Source organism: Pteropus medius, unplaced genomic scaffold (genome assembly GCF_902729225.1).
Source record: "Pteropus medius unplaced genomic scaffold, Ma_sr-lr_union100, whole genome shotgun sequence".
Lineage (NCBI taxonomy): Eukaryota > Metazoa > Chordata > Mammalia > Chiroptera > Pteropodidae > Pteropus > Pteropus medius.
The window spans coordinates 23,602,652-23,615,440 of NW_024349802.1; the positions used below are offsets into that span (position 1 = coordinate 23,602,652).

A 12,789-nucleotide genomic window follows, 5' to 3' on the forward strand; every position below is an offset into this window, starting at 1 on the left:
GTTTGTTGAATTAACAAATCAGTGTATTTATGACTTGTCCTGAGAGGGAACTGGCCTATGCAGAATCTTAAAAGGAAAATCAAGAAATAAAAATGTCAGTTTTTAATTTATCACTGTCCAAACTAAAAATTTATGCCAAATGAACACTGAGAAAAGTTGCACTATTTATACAACTATATTAGAAAAACACCAGAACCATCCCAACTGGATAAACATTCTACTCCTTTGTTTCCCTTTATGAGAGTGATTTTTACCACTAATACAATGATTTCAAACTTAGATGTCTCCTAGATACCTCAAAGTTAACACATCTAAAACTAAACTCCTGATTTTTCAATAACCAAAAACTAAAATGAAATAATAAAATTTCTATATACAGTCTTTCTCATCTCTGTTAACCACAACTCCATCCTTTTATTTGTTCAGGACAAATGATAGGGAGTCATTTCTTTCTCTCTTGCTTCTATCTTCAAAATATATCCTGGATGTGCCCATTCTCATCATCTTCATTGCTACCTCCCTTCTAATCCACTATCATCTGTCACTTGCATTATCATACTTGCATCCTTAATGTGGTGTCCCTGATTCTGCCCTTACCCCATTTCGTCTATTCTCAACATAGCAGTAAGTGATGCTATTAAGTTATAAATCAGACCCTATCTAAGGGTCCACTGCTTTAAGCCATCGATATCTTTCCATTTCTCCTTAGTACCTCCAAAACCCAAAATGATTTTGCCTCCAATCATTGCTGAACTCCTCACTTCCCACTCTCTTCCTCTCTTACCTCACTCTAACCACAGTAACCTTTTTGGTGTTCCCCAAACAGGCCAGCTTCACCTAGTGCTTTAGAGTCTTTTCACGTGCTATTCCTTCTGTTTACATCATTCTTCCCAGAGATATCTCCATGCATCACTCCTTCACCTTCTTGAAAACTTTTGTCCAAATGTCACTTTCTCAGTAAGACCTGTACTAACCACCTATTAACAATCGCAGCCCCACTGTAACATTGGCATCCCCCATTACTTCTACTCAAGTTTATTTTTCTCTAGATCATTTATGTTTGCTTCTAATAACATAATGTTGTCTCCTTCCTTCATTGATGTGTAAGAGCTATAATGGTAAAGATTTTTGTCTGTTTAATTCACTGTTCATATAATAGTGACTGGCATACAGGAAATAGTCAGTAAATATTTTTGACTGAGTATGTTTCATATAACCCTAAAGTTCCATTCAAGTGCTTAAAAGAACCTGAAAATCCTGTTTTTGCTTTGTAAAAATAAATTTTTAGTGATGTAATAATTGACTAACACTAAAACATATGCAAATAGTGTTACCAAATGCTGACACATTGGAGACAACCAATATATTAAAATATGATGCCAGATAAAAACTTGTTTATGGATCTGAGAACAAAATTTCTCTAATATCTATTTAATTGAACAATATTCTGAAATTATGAGTAAACATAAGAAATCACTACTATTTAGAACTACTTCTTTATATAATTTAGGATTTACTCTGTATTTTAAAACCATAAAAAAGTAAACTACAAAAATGAACTGGAAGAGGAGTTACATATAAGGCTACAACTGTGATCTATAATACCCAATTTAAAATCCACTTCATAAAAAACACAGTTTTCATGTGATTTACACTGTAAATGTAAATGTATTCTGTAATGTAATGAAATTAAACATAATGAAATAAAACCGCTTTTACCTGTTTTATACATTACAGTTTGAAGCAAGTTCTACCTCCCCATCCTCCCAAAAAAGAACTAATTATTTTTTAAATAGTTCTAAATCTACCAGTCCAATATATTCCAGAATTTTATACAAGGCAGGAGTCCCCTTTATATCTTTCCAACAGACACATAAGATTCCTATAAGACTGTATTTCAGTCAAAATATAATCATAAGATGAAAGAATTTAAATCTCTTACACCAAAATAATTGAAAGTTGATGTCTATGAAAACTAAGAAAATAATAACTTGTTAATGAAGTATTGGCAGAACAGTTATAACTCAATGTTAATAATATTTATTCATTTTAACAATATTTTCAACTTTCAAGCTATGTGATTCACTGCTTTCGTGTTCAAATGTAGACATTTCATACCTGCACGTTCAAAGATAAGTTGTAAAATTGGTTGTTTAAAATATTAAATTCATCTGCCCTGACAAAATTCCCTACTAATTTAGTCATTTAAAGACTTAGAATTTAAAAATTTAACTTACTCCTAAAACTAAAACATCCTGCACGTTTCTCAGCGAGTAGAAAACAACTAGCCATTTTATCCAAAATTATTTGTGTCCAATTAATTTATTACAAAATTACCTTGTTATTCAGAAATGAGACAATACTAAGCCATTAAGTCCTACAATAGAGGTCTGAGTTCACAAATGTAACTAAGAACACCTAAATTAATGAGTAATGGCCAATATCCACTTTGTTCAGTTGTTTTAAAAATAATTCAGCTGTATTTGTGATCGATGTAGGTCTGTTACTCATGATGCCATTGGCATGAATAAGGCCTGATAGGCGCACACAAATACTTATTGCTAATTAACTTTCACTAACTTTTATTATGTCATGTGCAGAAAAAAGTTAACATGGGAAGCCTAATACTGCTATCCTTAGAAAGGCCTGCTTGCAAGGTTGGCCATTAGCTGGTGTCTGAGAACTTGGGTATTGGGAGTATTCCCACCAATAACAGTGGCTCACTGTGCCCAAACTGTTTGAGCAAACCATATGGTTTATGCTGAACACCTGCTTTCCTTCTGGAAGTTTGAAATATTGTTTTCTGAACAAAAGTGGCTGCCCATATGACCAATTCCCAGTAAAAACTCTGAGGACTGAGTCTCTAATGAGTTTTCCTGGCAAACAACATCGCACACGTGCAGTCACAATTTGATGCTAGCAGAATTAGGGATATCCTGAGTGACTCTACTGGAAGAGAACTCTGGAAGCCTGCGCCTGGTTTCCTCTGGACTTCATCCCATGTGCCTCTTCCCTTTGCTGGTTTTGCTTGTATCCTTCTGCTGGAATAAATCTTAGCCATGAGTATGACTACATGCTGAGTCCTATGAGTCTTCCTAGCAAACTACCAAATCCAAGGCTGGTCTTGGGGACACCTGACACAGTCCTGTGTAGGTCCAAAGGAGAGGGATTGTGCCTTATATCTCTTGATATTTCTCAGCATACATAACATACTCTTATAAATAACAGATATTCATCATATTTGATGATTTTATATATTATCCTCCTGATACATCCAAACCAGTCAAAAGATAGGTGACATCTCCACTATAGAGTTAGTTTACATTGGTGAACTGGTTAAATGGCAAAAATATATTTGATAATGGCACAATTCAAACAACAAATGAAAAGTTCTTGGCAGGTTCAAGTAACCCAGTTGGACAGAAGACTGATTACTTTGATCATTTATAGTCTCCAATTTGTTTTAGTGATGTTTTGATAGTTCTCTGCCTGTAAACCTCCTAACGACTATCCTAAGCATTCTTAATTTGATTTTCTTTTTTGTCTATTCACCTATCTTTGGAATTTAGCAAAATGTAACATATTTCAGTTGTGTATAATTGATAGAAGAGGACAGGCATTTTATTAATCTTCTATGTTATTTAACTACAGCTTTATAATATTTCTAAGAAACAATGCTTCCTTATTTTTTATATAATTCCTTTAGAACTAAACCCCACCTACTGGCCAAAAGATCATAAAGACTGCGACAGAAGACAATGATACAAAAGAAACATTAAAACAGTGTAAAAGAAGGCACAAAGGATGAAAGAAGTGAGTAGGAGAATCTAGCTAGGTTAATGAAAGTTCCAGACCATCCCTGATGACACATGACTTTTTTGGTCTTGATCTGTCATAGCAGAAGAAAAATAAAAGAAATAAAAGATTCTTATTATTTTTAAAGCAAACTTCATTATTCAACATAGAGACTTGATACCAAATGTCAACTATGCAATTCAAAAAGGCAAAGAAATATAATGACAGATTTTTACAAAGCACAGCAGTTCCAGGACTCTTCTTCTTATGCTCTATTTCTAGAAGAGAAATGTATAGTACTAGAATGCATACTTTACCAATACATATGACAAAAAAAATTTTTAAAATATTACTAACATAGAAAGTGTAAATCATTAAGTTAGCAAAGAGTCAAACACATGGAAAATGTCACAGAGTGGAAAGCAACTTCCAGAGATCATCGACCAATTTCCTAAAACACCACAAGCTGATAACTCTCAGATCTGAGAAAAAGTAATGATTCCTATCATCACACCTGGTGAAGGGATTTCTGTTTTGGCTTTTGGCAGGAGGGAAAGTGGGAGGGAGTAAGAGAGACACTGGCCATTCTAGAATTTTCCTTCAGTTCTATTCTCAAAGTACTCAGTGTTCATTGTGTTAATGTCTGCCAATATACTTTGGTTATTTATTTTAGTGTCTCTATTCACTGAAAATGATATCCCTGGCAAAAGAAGAATAATATAAATTTGAATTTTCTATTTAAATCAATTGTTCGATAGCTTTTCTTAATGAAGTTTATAATCCTGTCAAAGTTTATAAAAGATCAGGCTTCTCAATTCTGTATCTAATCTGTAGGTCAGGTCACCTTTACTCATCAAAAAAAAGTTAAGGTGATGGCTGCTATTTTTCTCTTCCAAAAAAAAAACTATATATATTTTATAAAGAAAAAATTTTCAAGTTGACTCTAGTTTAATATGAATTGCTTAATTGACATCCAAAAACTAAGATTTTCTTGTTTCAGGTTGTTTCACTGTATTGAAATGGCAGGGTTACTGTGACTTTATAAAAATTCACTGTAGAATTAGAATCATGTAATTGTATATAAAAGCTAAATTTTAGTACTGGGGTATATAACGATGAAGTATTCTAAATGCTATCTCCTACTTAAGATGAATTTTAATTATGTTTAAAACATAAGATGAAATGTGAAACTTAGACTAAATCAGTGTATAGTAAAAGCCAACAGTATATATGTAGACAATGAAAATACCATGGAAGCTGGCTAAAATTTATCACGAAAAGAGAACTAGTAAGAATATAGCAACCTGGCTGAAATTGATATTCATTAGGGTACTCTTCACATCAATAGGGAGCATTTGGACTTCTGTGGTCTTTATCAGTGTCCCAGCTGGTAATGGTTGAAGGTTAATGCCTTACCCCATTCTGTTCAATTTTCTATCCTAATTAGCCCTCCAAATCTATAGCTGTGAGCACCAAGTGTCTGTGCTCAAAAGAAACTAATTAATGCTAGCAAATTAGATCAAGTCCAAAGATCCAACAGCCAAACTCTTAGTTAAATGCTCCTTGTTAATAGGAAGTGTAGCTGTCAATAACTGCTGTTGGTGAGTATAATGAGGCATCTTTCTTTCATTGAAAGTGATTTCATTTCTCTTTGTCCCTAGAAAAGCTGTTCCATTCCCTTCACAAACCTAAGTTGCTGGCAGTCTGACCCAATTCTTATGATCAACTGGGATGAAATGACATGGAAAAAAATATAGAGGAAAATGCATAAAAGCTTTCCTACATAATCATGTTTCAGGCATTTAGCAAAAAGTCAGATCACTTATTAAAATTCCTATGTCTTTATCTAAGAACTATACAATTAGCATGCATAATGCTTTTATATAAAATTCTATACTTATTTAATAAAGCAAAGCCTATAAATAGCAAATAAACTACAATGGAAATTACATTTACTGTTCAGTTTAAATGTAGCTGTTGTTCTGCTGCTTGAGCAATACCAGTGCATGTTTTTTCCTAATCCACATGGTTAATCTTTTTTAAAATAATCAATTTTAGATTCTAAAACACTGTTTTTGGACCATATGGCCAAAAAAAGTCAATATATGGTTATATATAAAAATTCAAATGTTCAAAAATCAATCGTTAATAACATGTTCTAATAATTACAAATGCATTGAGATAACACAAGTGGATCTCAAAATTTGAGATGCTTTTAAATTTTTAAGTGTATTAATTAAACAGAACTTAACCATGTCAACATCTTAAACAACTTAACTTTTGATAAAGAAACAGCAATTAAACATTTTCTTTCTGTACCATTACAAAGTAGTATTTGTGGAACATAAACAAATATTTTAAAGTTATACTCTATTTCTCTCATTTCCAAAACCAAAGTTTCACCGTCAGAGCGTAAGCAAAGACAGCGCTGAAACTCAAAGCCATATAATCATTTGCATCTTCATCTGAATCATGTGAATAAAAACTCAATCTGTAATTGAGTTACCTAGTTTTCTTTCATTCTAGATATCAGAATAACGTGTTACAAAACGGCATAAATAGAATTCATATTTAAAACTTCAGGCCAATATATCAGTAGTAAGTTAACTTTTCCTAGTACCCTATAACTTTATTATCCATTTTTAGGTTTTATCCTCTCCCATCTAAATCAGGACATATCCATATTTTAAAGTTCTATGAGGCAGGTGGAAGATTATCTCTGGAGACTATCAGCATGACACTTGCCAATGCCAGATGTGCACTGAACCCTGTCTGCAGGTGCCAATGGGTTAATTTCTCCTGACACCTGGGGAGTGTGTGTGGAAGGAAAGTGCTTTGCTTAAACAACTAATTCATAGTGAAAGCAAGAGTAATACCATAGAATGATACTAATATATTATTAATAAATTTATTTACAGTTAGATTTAAAACTAGAATATGTCATAAGTCATTTAAGAAACAGAAATGACCATCACACAATGTCACTTCTAAGGAACTATTCTTCTTTTTCACTGCCTCCATCTATCGGTCACCAAGGTCATACTCTAAGGAGACAGGTATCAGGGCAACAGAAATGTTCCAGCATCCAAACCTACTGACACAATCTCAGAACTATAGCTGACACAGCCTGACTCCCTGTAGAGAAATCTGCAGTGGAGCTGCAGCCCATCACTCTAAGAATTACTGTGGTCCCTCAATGAAGACGACTACAGGGGAAAGAGAAGAAGGGAGCCAGAAAATAGTCTTCGCCAGCAAAATTTTACTACTACTTCTTTTAGATGGCCATTCCAAGAGGTAGATTTTTTTTAAAAAGATCTTTCCACAGTAATACTGCCATCTGCTTTTACCTATCACTTAGAGTATCATTTTTCACCTTTCACTGCTTTACATTTTTCACTCTAACATTACATATTAATCAACAATACATCTCTAGATTTATAGAACAGAGGAGTATTCTTAAAAAAAAAAAATATTAAAGCATTTTCCAAAGAAAACATGCAAATGTGGGTGCTTACTGCAGGCATCTACATAAGTATCTTCCACTTAGAAACATAAAACATTAAAAAAAAAAAAGACTCATTGTAAGTACTACTGGAATTCTATTAACAATTCAGTAAGACAATGACATCAAAATAAAAGAATCATCTTAGAAAATATGTATTTATTCCAATGAAAAACGAGTACAGGTTAGAGTTGATGTTTCTTCTTTCTCTATCAAAATCACCAGATTAACTTGTTTCTCCAAAATACTCATATCAAGATTTTCTCTATATGTACTACATTCCTGGGGAAAGAAATGTTTTTACTAATAATTTGAGAGAATATTTTTAAATTGTAAATGAACTGAATACCGCCTGGAAGTTCTGAAAGCTGAAATACTGGTATCTCAGTGAAAGGGTGAGAAGCCATTCATACATATTAATCCATCGACTACTTGACTCTAAGGCTAAGGATTAAATTCAGATCATATTATAAAAAATGTATTTGATCTTTATATGAATATTTGAATCTTACCTTGAACTTGTTCAGAACATCTCTCTCGGGCCTTTTCTCTCATTATTTTAGGAATCAAAACATCTTTTTCGACATGTCTGAGATGCTGCTCTGAAAATAAAAAAAAAAATCTTTCATTAATATAGTCTCAAGTAAATGACCAGGTTAGGGGGAAAATGAGCACTCTGGTTTACTTAAATAAAAGCCTATGTAAATATATTAAAAACTGACTCTTTTGTAAGCTCATAAAATTGTGATTATTTTAGTCACTGAAAACCATTCTAAATTATTTCATATACAACAGAAAAAATGGGAGGGACATAGACAACATCGAAAAATTTCTGCAAACTATATTGCAGCATTTTTGATAATATACTCCATCCATGTAATAGTGTCAAAATTGAGTCATACATTAAAAGAAAAATTATAACTTTTCTTAGTAATATAATCCACAAGAGTCTTATTAACACTAAGATCCAAGGATAGATGATTTTTATTGATACTGAGATGCAATATTAAGAGACACACGAATAGTTTATTTAGTATTAAGAGTAGCCTAAGAAAGAAAGAACAAGCAGAAGAAAAAGTGGAACTATGTATACATATAAAAACAAAGCATGTGAGATTTCTGTGCATTTTAAATACAACTACCACAATTAGACTAAAATGGTAGACTGAGCACCTGCTCCAGAGTCCCACCTGCTCCTTAAATTCCTAGACAGCCTTGAAAAACAAAGGCGTAAGTGTCCTTAGGGAACCAAAATGATCAGGAATCTCTGAAAGACAAAAGGCAGATGAGACCAGATCATAGGAATCTTAGCTCCATAGTTTTTCTGCAGGAAAAAAACATATCAAAAGTGGGTGTTACTCCATGCTCTGAAGCAGCAAAAATGGGGAGCAAGAGACTTCCCTGGAGGAAACTAAAGCCTTATTGGTTGAAATACCTGAGTAGGAGCCAAGTGGGTCACCTCTTCTGCTGCCTTCAAACCATGGGTAAAAGAAGCAAAAAACAGGTAATTTTCCCCAAAAGATGATCGAGAAGTTTCCCAGTATCTAGTAATACCTAGGAGGACCAGGAACCCCTATACTTTTCCCGATATTACATGGTTCCCAACAACTTATGGATGCAGGCAGCTATGAACTGATATAGTATCTGCAGAGGATAAAAGGGCATCTCTAAACGCAAATGAAAGCAACAACGAAATAGCCAAGAATCACCTTAATTGGATGGACAACACAGTAAAATGTAGAAACCAACTGTAATTAATAAAGAAGTAACTAACTCGTAAGAGCTAAGAATAAGGAAAATAAAATTTTAGAATATGTATAAAAAAGATACTGAAGCCAATAAAAAGACATGAGTACTTGGAAAGAAATGGATCATGCACTTAGATGAAATGTCTGAAGCTCAAATATTCTAAAAGCTTCAAAAGGGAAAATACGTTACCCACACAAAAGAATGAGAATCAGATTTATATGTTTCCCAGGCAATACGATGAAAGAAGACAACAGAGAAGAAATAACTTCAAAGTTCTGGGAGAGAATTATTTTACTTACAAGAATTTTAGAGCCAATTAAGAGTGAAGTTAAAGATATTTTCAGATATGTAGGGACTGAAAAGTTTACCTCTTTCAAACTCTACAGAAAAAAAGAACTGATGTGCATTGTTATGCGACTGCCACTAATCAAACCTAATGATGTAAAATCATAAACATTTTATAGGGATCCTACAGGTCAAGAACTCAGAAAGGTAACGCAGACTCTCCCCTGCTTCACAATGTCTTAGGCCTCATCTGGGTAGATGCAAATGACGGGTGTTGACTTCAGAGCTGGGGCTGGAGGATTTACTTCCAGGATGACTTTCTTCACTTAGGTATCTGATATCTGGGCTAGAATGGCTGAAGGACAGGCTCAGTGAGGACTATAAACCAGAGTATCGCCACTCCATCTGGTTTGGGTTCACAGTACAGCGGGCAGGTCATGAGAAGGAGCCACTGAGAAGGAATGTCTAGAGAGCAAGCATTCTAAGATAACGGAGTGAAAGCGGTATGGCCTTTTCTGACCCTGTCACGGAAGCATGCAGCATCATTCCTTCTACATTATACTGATCTCAAGTCACTAAGGAGAGCCTTACTCAGGTAGGGAACTAAGACTATTCTTTGTGGCAAGGCCACAGTACAGAAGAACATGAGAAATGGAAGATAATGTTGTGACATTCTAAAATAAAATCTGCCACAAAGACAGAGAATACACTCTGATAAAATAAAAATAAACCAATGATATACAAATGTGAAATATATAAAGCATATAAGAAAAACAGATACTTAAATTTACATGTTGGAACTGTAAATTAATTGAATATCAACTTACTTTACCTAACATTTATAGAATACTCCACTCAATAACAGCTGAATATTTACCAAAATAAACCAAAGGCTGAGCTAAGAAATAAATCTCAATAAATGTAAAAGAATTTACCATAGGACACAACAAACACACTCCTGAGGATTTATCCTAGAGGAATGAAAACTTATGTTCACAAATCTGTGTACAAATATTCACTGCAGCTTTATTTGTAATAGCCAAAACATGGAAATAATACAAATGTCTTTCGACCACTGGATAAACAATGGTTCATCCAGATAATGGAATATTACTCAGCAATAAAACAGAAAACTTTGATATACAACAGCAGCAGCTACTTGCACAGATCTCAAGGGCATTATGCCGAATGAAGAAAAAGACATCTCAAAGGGTTACTTACCGTATGATTCCATTTGCATAACATTCCATTTGCATGACAAAATTAGAGTGATAGAAAACAAATCACTGGTTGCCTGTAGTTAGAGGTGAGGAAGCAGTGTGACTTATTAGGGGGTCACCTGAGGGGTTTTCTTCGTGGTGACGTAACAGTTCCGCGTGCTGATTACGATCACGGTTACTGTAATCTTCACATGTGATAAAATGTCATATAAGTACACACACACACGCACATAAAGTACATGTAAAAAAATGGTAAAACTCAACTAAGATATGTAATTGAGTGAACAGTATTATATTAATGTCGATTCCTGGTTTCCTCAGTTCCAATGAATTATAGCAGTGTGTCCCAACCTTTTTTTCTTTTTTGCCCCTAAAGAAGCCTTTTTAGACATTATTTCCTAATGCCCGCACTAACGAAATGTTAATATCACAGATATACTATCTGTTTATGTACTGTACGTATAACAGTGCTTTATACATTCAAATACTATGATTACTTTCTCCCCCAATACCAATTTTTGCCCCTTTAAGGGCAACATCACACTCATTAAAGACATGTACAATGGTTATGTAAGATAGTATCATTAAAGAAAGCTGAGGAAAAGGTATGTGGAAATTGCACTAATTTGCAGCTTGATGCATTAAACTATTTCAAAATAAAATTAAAATAAAAAAGTTTAAAATGTGTAAGGAAGAGCAAAGGACCTAGAATACCCAAAACAACATTTAAATAGTAGAACAAATTTGGATGACTTGCACTACCTGATTTCAAGTCTTACTACAAAGCTACAGAAATCACAGAAGTGGAGTATCAGCATATTTAGGATAAGCAAATTGATTAATAACAAAATAAAGTGCAGAAATACTTCTGCGTATATACAGCTAATTTATTTTGACAAATGCACCAGGGCTAGTCAATGAAAAGAATAAAAGTATTTTCAATAAAGACTTGGATAAATATGAAAAAAAAAAAAATCAGCCTGAACCCTCTGACCCCCCAACTTCATAGATCTCACAAAAATGAATTTTCCACAAGTCATAAACCTAAATGTAAAAAATCAAACTATTAAGCAAACAAAAATAATACCTTCAATTTCTTAGAGTAGCCAGGTTTCTAAAAGAGGACACAAAGGCACTAAACAACAAAAAAAAATGATAAATTCACATGATCAAATATAAAATCTGCTGTTCATCAAGACACCATTAAGAAAATTAAAAGGAAAGCCAACGAGAAGTGTTCACTACAGATAGACAAATGATAGATAGATAATAGATAGATAGATAGACAGACAGACAGACAGACATAGAGATATAGACATACATCTGAAGACAAAGGACTTGAATATATAATAAAGAACTACATATCAATAACAAAAATACAAACAACGCAATAATAGGGGCAGAAGTCTTGAATGGATGCTTCAAAAAGATATACAAATTGTAAATACATACATGAAAAGGTGCTCAAAATCATTAGTCATTAAGAAAATGCAAATGAACCCATGATATCATTTACACTCACCAGAATGACTAAAATTAAAAACACTGAGAACACCAAAAGTTAGGGAGAATGTGGAGAAATTGGAACTTTCATATATTGCTGGTGGGAGTGTGAAATGATAAACTTTGGAAAACTTCTTGATAAGTTAGAAAGTTAAATACACACCCAACCTATTTTCCACTCCTAGATATTCACTTACCCAAGACAAATGAAAATTTATGTCCAGAAAACAATTTGTACAACTCTGTTTAAAAACTAGAAACAACCAAAATGCCGAACTGAATACTACTTAGCAATAAAAAAGAATAAAGTACTGATACCTTTGATATGGTTGAATCTTAAAAATTTTGTTGAGAAAAAGAAGCCAGACACAATAGTACATACTTAACGATTCAAGAATGTGCAGAATTAATCTATTGTGATAAAAATTAGAAGGGTATTCTGAGAGTTGTCTTGAGTGGGGTACACATATTTATTAAAACTCAAGATTTGTAAATTTCACTTTATGTTTTACCTCAATTTATCATGTTAGCTCTAAAACGTGATATAAATCTGCACTCACCGTGGGTGATTTTAACACATAACTACCAGAAATTAGATAATCAAATAGACAAAAAGCTTTATAATTTTCTCCTTAAAAATATTGTCCATCTTTTATTAGACATAATCGTATTCGTAAAGGTATCTTCTCATAAATAGCAATGTAATTGTGGCTGGTATACAGGTTCAACTGAATT

The 12,789-nt window shown here is 33.3% G+C and overlaps 1 protein-coding gene across 1 annotated transcript in view; it reads right to left on the reverse strand.

The window, feature by feature from the left end:
* CMC1 (C-X9-C motif containing 1) overlaps positions 1–12,789 on the reverse strand; it is a 60,794-nt gene that overhangs the window by 34,643 nt on the left and 13,362 nt on the right. Inside the window, exon 2 of the mRNA XM_039836708.1 lies at positions 7,810–7,899. Within this exon, the coding sequence (XP_039692642.1) occupies positions 7,810–7,899 (90 nt within the window). The remainder of the gene's footprint in view (positions 1–7,809; positions 7,900–12,789) is intronic.